The 4,837-nt window shown below is 42.5% G+C and overlaps 1 protein-coding gene across 1 annotated transcript in view; it reads left to right on the forward strand.

Annotated features, from left to right (window-relative positions):
* The window catches only part of ALPK2 (alpha-kinase 2), a 40,311-nt gene extending 35,783 nt beyond the window's left edge, over nucleotides 1-4,528 (forward strand). Inside the window, exon 10 of the mRNA XM_010294774.1 lies at nucleotides 4,110-4,528. Coding sequence (XP_010293076.1) covers nucleotides 4,110-4,344 — 235 coding nt within the window. The 3' untranslated portion in view covers nucleotides 4,345-4,528. The remainder of the gene's footprint in view (nucleotides 1-4,109) is intronic.
* The last annotated feature ends 309 nt before the right edge of the window (nucleotides 4,529-4,837 follow it).

Genomic DNA, 4,837 nt, shown 5'->3' on the forward strand with positions numbered 1-4,837 from the left:
AGCTCTGCTGGGAGGACAGGCTGGGAGAGCTGGGGGGGCTCAGCCTGGAGCAGAGAAGGCTCCGGGGAGACCTTCCTGCAGCTGCCGGGGCTTGGAGGGGGCTATAAGAAAGATGGGGACAGACTTTTTAGCAGGGCCTGTTGCGATAGACAAGGGGTAACGGTTTTGAACTGGGAGAGAGTAGATTTCGATTACATCTAAGGAAGAAGTTTTTCACACTGAGGGTGGTGAAACCCTGGCCCAGGTTGCCCAGAGAGGTGGTTGATGCCCCATCCCTGGAAACATCCTGGGTCAGGCTGGACGGGGCTCTGAGCACCCTGATCCAGTAGAAGATGTCCCTGCTCACTGCAGGGGGTTGGGACTAGATGGCCTTGAAAGGTCCCTTCCGACCCAAACCACTCTGTGATTCTATGATTCTGTGAATACAGACTGCACCATTTAGAGCCATTCACTAATGGACACCTTCCTCCATTACACATACCACAAGCTATAACAGCACAGAGCGGTTTGAATTAAGCTCACAAGTCCTGTCAAATTAGGACGGAGCTATGGTCATTAGGTCTGCCCAGAACAAACGATGCAGTCTGGACGCACGCACGGCGGGGCTCTCTGGAAGGGGCGACGAACAAACAGCAAGCAGCTGGGAGAACTCGGGTGCAAAACTTCAGTCTCACGTCTGCAGGTTAGTTTTTCTGCCACCTGCTACAAGACCTGGGGCTGTCTGCACTCTGCACACAGGCTTATTCATGCCTCTGGACTTCCAAAAGGGACAAGAAATGTTACCTAGGCCACTTCTGTAGCCACAAGATCAAATGCAAACCTGTTATTTTAAGAGAAGGGAAATGAGGATGGCTCGATTGAGGAACAAAGATAGTAAAATAAAAATAATCACCTGCTTTTACTATAAATGCTCTGTCTCTTGTTCGCAAGATATTTATGCTCTTTTACTGCAATTATTTCTGGCATTTGTTGAATTCTAAAGCTAAAGTTAGTTAGCAGAACGTTCAATTGTTCATTTAAAGTGTCTCATTCATAGTATTGTTTGAGCAAATGCTGCTGTTTCTGCTCTTTGTTTAGGTGTTCCTTCAAAGACATAGAGGAAGTGACAAATACCAAATACAGATAGGAAAGCCATTTAGACAGGCTTCTATTTACTTCATGAGAAAAGTGGATTTTTTTCAGCTCAACTTTTTCTTTCCGCTTTCCACAAAGAACTGAGTATTATCAGAATTTTATAGCATGAGAAAAACACAGGAAATTTTCTTTAGCTGCAACAAAATGGCTACCTAGGAAAAAAAAGAGAGTGAGAGCAAGAGAAGGAGTGTGTGATCTTTTTGCAGCCACAAATTAAAACAACCAGCATTCAGTGCAGTGAAACTTCTCACCTGATTGGTAGCCCTGGAGGTTACTTATCATTAGTATTTTTGCCAGAATACACCTACACAAAGTGCAGGAGAAATGAAGCTTCTCCATCAGTCTTGCAGCAGAAATGGGAATTTCAGATACGGGAGTAAGGAGATGCTACCCCACGCTGTCTGCACAGAGCCTCCTGGTCTCCTCAGGCATTGGCAGCTGCCCCTGTGTTACACACGCTGCTGCAGTGTCCACCAGTGACACACCACGACAGTGGAAGGTGCTGTAATGACAGCTGCTGTTGCCACTGGCACTCACTGGAAAGACCCAGTGGTTAACTGAATATTCATTATAAATTAATCAAAATATTTTGGTCTAAGTTATTGCTTTTTGCTGGCAGTGCATTGCTCTGCTGAAGTAGTTTCTGGAGTCAGTATCAATGCTTGATATAAAGAGATGTTCTTGCTGAGCACAGGCATGTTTGCCGGTGGAGCTTACATTCTGCTGATGTGTCTGGAGCATACACCTGATGACTCTAGTAGAGGAGCTCAGGTATGAAGTCTCAAGTCTATTATTTCTCCAAAGGAGCGAGAGAACGACTCATTATCTTGCTGAGATCCAGGGTATAGTCCTGAAGTAAGAGTGGCACTCCTCTTAAATTTCCTTTGGGTAAACAAGCGCATAACTTACTTGTAGAGGAGAGGAAAAATAATTCTTAAGCCTTTGAGGTTCATCTGGCTGTTTATAGCAAGCTAGCTGAGTGGTTTCTCTAGAGCAGGCTAGGCATACTACCTGTTTAACTTAGAGCGTAACCTTGTCTGGTATGAACAGCTTCACGTGACAAATAATAGTAAAATACATTTGGAGCTTTCTTTCACTGAAATACATACTTAACATTCAAAAACTCTTGACTTCAAAGAAGAATCTAAAAATAAAATATTGGTATGACAATCATAGAATCGTAGAATTGTTTAGGTAAGAAAAGGTCTTTAAGATCATCAAGTCCAACCGTTAACCTAGCACCGCCAAGTCCGTCACTAAACCACGTCCCTCAGCACCACATCTACATGTCTAGAAGACAAAAATTACTCCTAAATAGTTACGATGAGAGAGTTGAACTCCAAAATAGTTTTTCTTATTGAAGTTAACCACCAGCGATAATTTAATTCTTTAGAAGATTAAGGTCTGCTGTTCACCTTACAATTATCTGCAGTCTTGCTGCAGTAGCTTGTCTGAAATCATTTGGTATCCATCCTCTATGGGTAGACAATTGTGATAGTGTTCAAAAGCAGCAGCAAAATGTATAGATTACTTTTTTTGGCTGTGAGGGGGACTGCCAATATACATTACCATTTTAGTATGTGCCCGAATAAGCAATAAATATTACCTTTTAGATATACTAGAGAAACTTTCAGATTTGCATTAACCACCAAAGAGATTTCTTTCCTCCTAGCGTGGAATTAGTGATGCTAGGAAAGCAGTCAGCCTGAGGTTTCAACTTTTCTATTTCTTCTCTATAGAGGAACACTAGAGATGCAAAATAGGACAGTTAGGTATAAATGGAGGCAGGTATCGTCCCCTTTTGTTGCAAGGTATTTTATTATATTTTCACCACTGGCACCATTCTTTTGTAGAAGAAAATTTGGTGAGCTATGTTGCAATAAAGATACTTATCTGTCAGAAAGGGTTTGACCTTCTCAGAGGAACAGTGTTTTCTTTACCACTATGCAATCTGCATGAGGAAAGAAGTCCTCTGGAGTGCTGTGCAATGAGCATGTTGTGCTAATTTCAGTGCTAAATCTTGTTTGCTTGTTTTTCATGCAGTGATAACTCACAGTTCACATCTGGGGACACTGTGTGTCCAGTGAACCAAGAGAATAGGGTAGAACATGCACTTATTAAGGTTACCAAAAAAGGAGAGGAGCACCCTGGCCTTTCTTCTCCCTTCTCCATCCTGGTAATTTGACCAAAAATTACTCCTTTAAAAAGCAGGTGCAGCTTTTCACAAAAGTTGATGCAGCTTAAAAAGCAGGCACCAGAAGGAATGTCAGCAACCAGTGGCAGGGTGAGAAGAGGGATGTACATGCTCTGCCTACTCCCTGGCTTTGCTAGCCCACTGAAGAAGGGAGAGGTAGCAGTGGGAGATACGGTGAAGGCTGGATGAGACCGCCTTCCTCAGGAATGCTTCTTACATCCTTCTTCCCCAAGAGGCTTGGCTCCTTGAGATCTTGTAGTCAAGCCTGGGTGAGGGAGGAGCGTAGCACAGAAGTTATGTACATGTTTGGATGAAAACAGCTTCTGGTTCTGACAACACATCATGTGGCAACCTTGTCTCTTCATGGTAGTCAAAAGAACTGTTTATAGAGAATGATGTAGAATGGATTTCCTTTATGTATCATACATATATATAATACATATATATATTCTTTATATATTGCTGGAAAAAGTTAGCCAGCAGACAACTATATTCCCAACTAAATGAAATAAAAAATACTAGCTAGGACACAGAGCACAGAACTATGCCTTTTTAACCCTTCACCCTCTTCTGTCACTACTTATTACCTGGTTTCCTTCACCTCTCAGTGGCTCAGTTTGATTTTCTGTGACCGAGTTAGTGCTTCTCAAAACAGCATGGGTGGAAGAGACTTGCTTAATGTTTTCAAGTTGTTTATGAGTCAACAGTCATACTCTGCTTCCCTGTGCTGAAAATGAATCTTGAAATCCCATTTGGCTTTTTTTTTTCTTTGTTGCTACAGATACAAAGGTTTTAAAGGCAACTGCTCGATTTCCTTCATTGAGCAGTTCAGAGCCCTCCACCAGTGCAATAAGTACTGTGAGATGCTGGGGCTGAAATCTCTCCAAGCCACTCATCAAAAACAGAGGAAAGCAACACCCATGAAAAGCAAAAATCTACCAAACTCATCGGCTATAAAGAAAACAGTGCCCAAGAAAGCAAGAGAACCTAGAGACTTCATTTCTTCAGAGCACTGAGTTGCACTGTCCCATCGTGTGAAAACTCTCGCGGACATGTAGTAGTGATAGGCACCGTTGACCTGGTGGGGGGATAACTTTAGTCTTTTGCCTTATGACATTATTTTGAAGTCATCCTGATGCTGATGCCAGCAACAAAGGAAGGAGCTGATTCTATGGTCTCGGCACCTGAGATTTAACACCACAGCAAGGTGTTGAAGACAAACTAAGCCATCTGCCTGGATTATCTCACAACCCTTCCGTGTATTGGTATCTGCACATTTTGAGCCTTGGACATTGAGTGTACCACAGGTCACTGGGGAACATCTTCCCTTCAATGTGTCTGTGCCTGTGACCCTGTGGTTTCAGCTGCTACGTAAACATCGATATATTTAAGATGCCATTTAGTAGGAGTTTTGCACAGTATTGTTGCTCAGACTGCTATAGAAAAATTGTTTTCTTTCCCAGATTTTTGCATATTGTAATTCTACTATAATCCTATTCTTGTCATTTT

This window comes from Phaethon lepturus, unplaced genomic scaffold (genome assembly GCF_000687285.1).
Source record: "Phaethon lepturus isolate BGI_N335 unplaced genomic scaffold, ASM68728v1 scaffold6969, whole genome shotgun sequence".
Lineage (NCBI taxonomy): Eukaryota > Metazoa > Chordata > Aves > Phaethontiformes > Phaethontidae > Phaethon > Phaethon lepturus.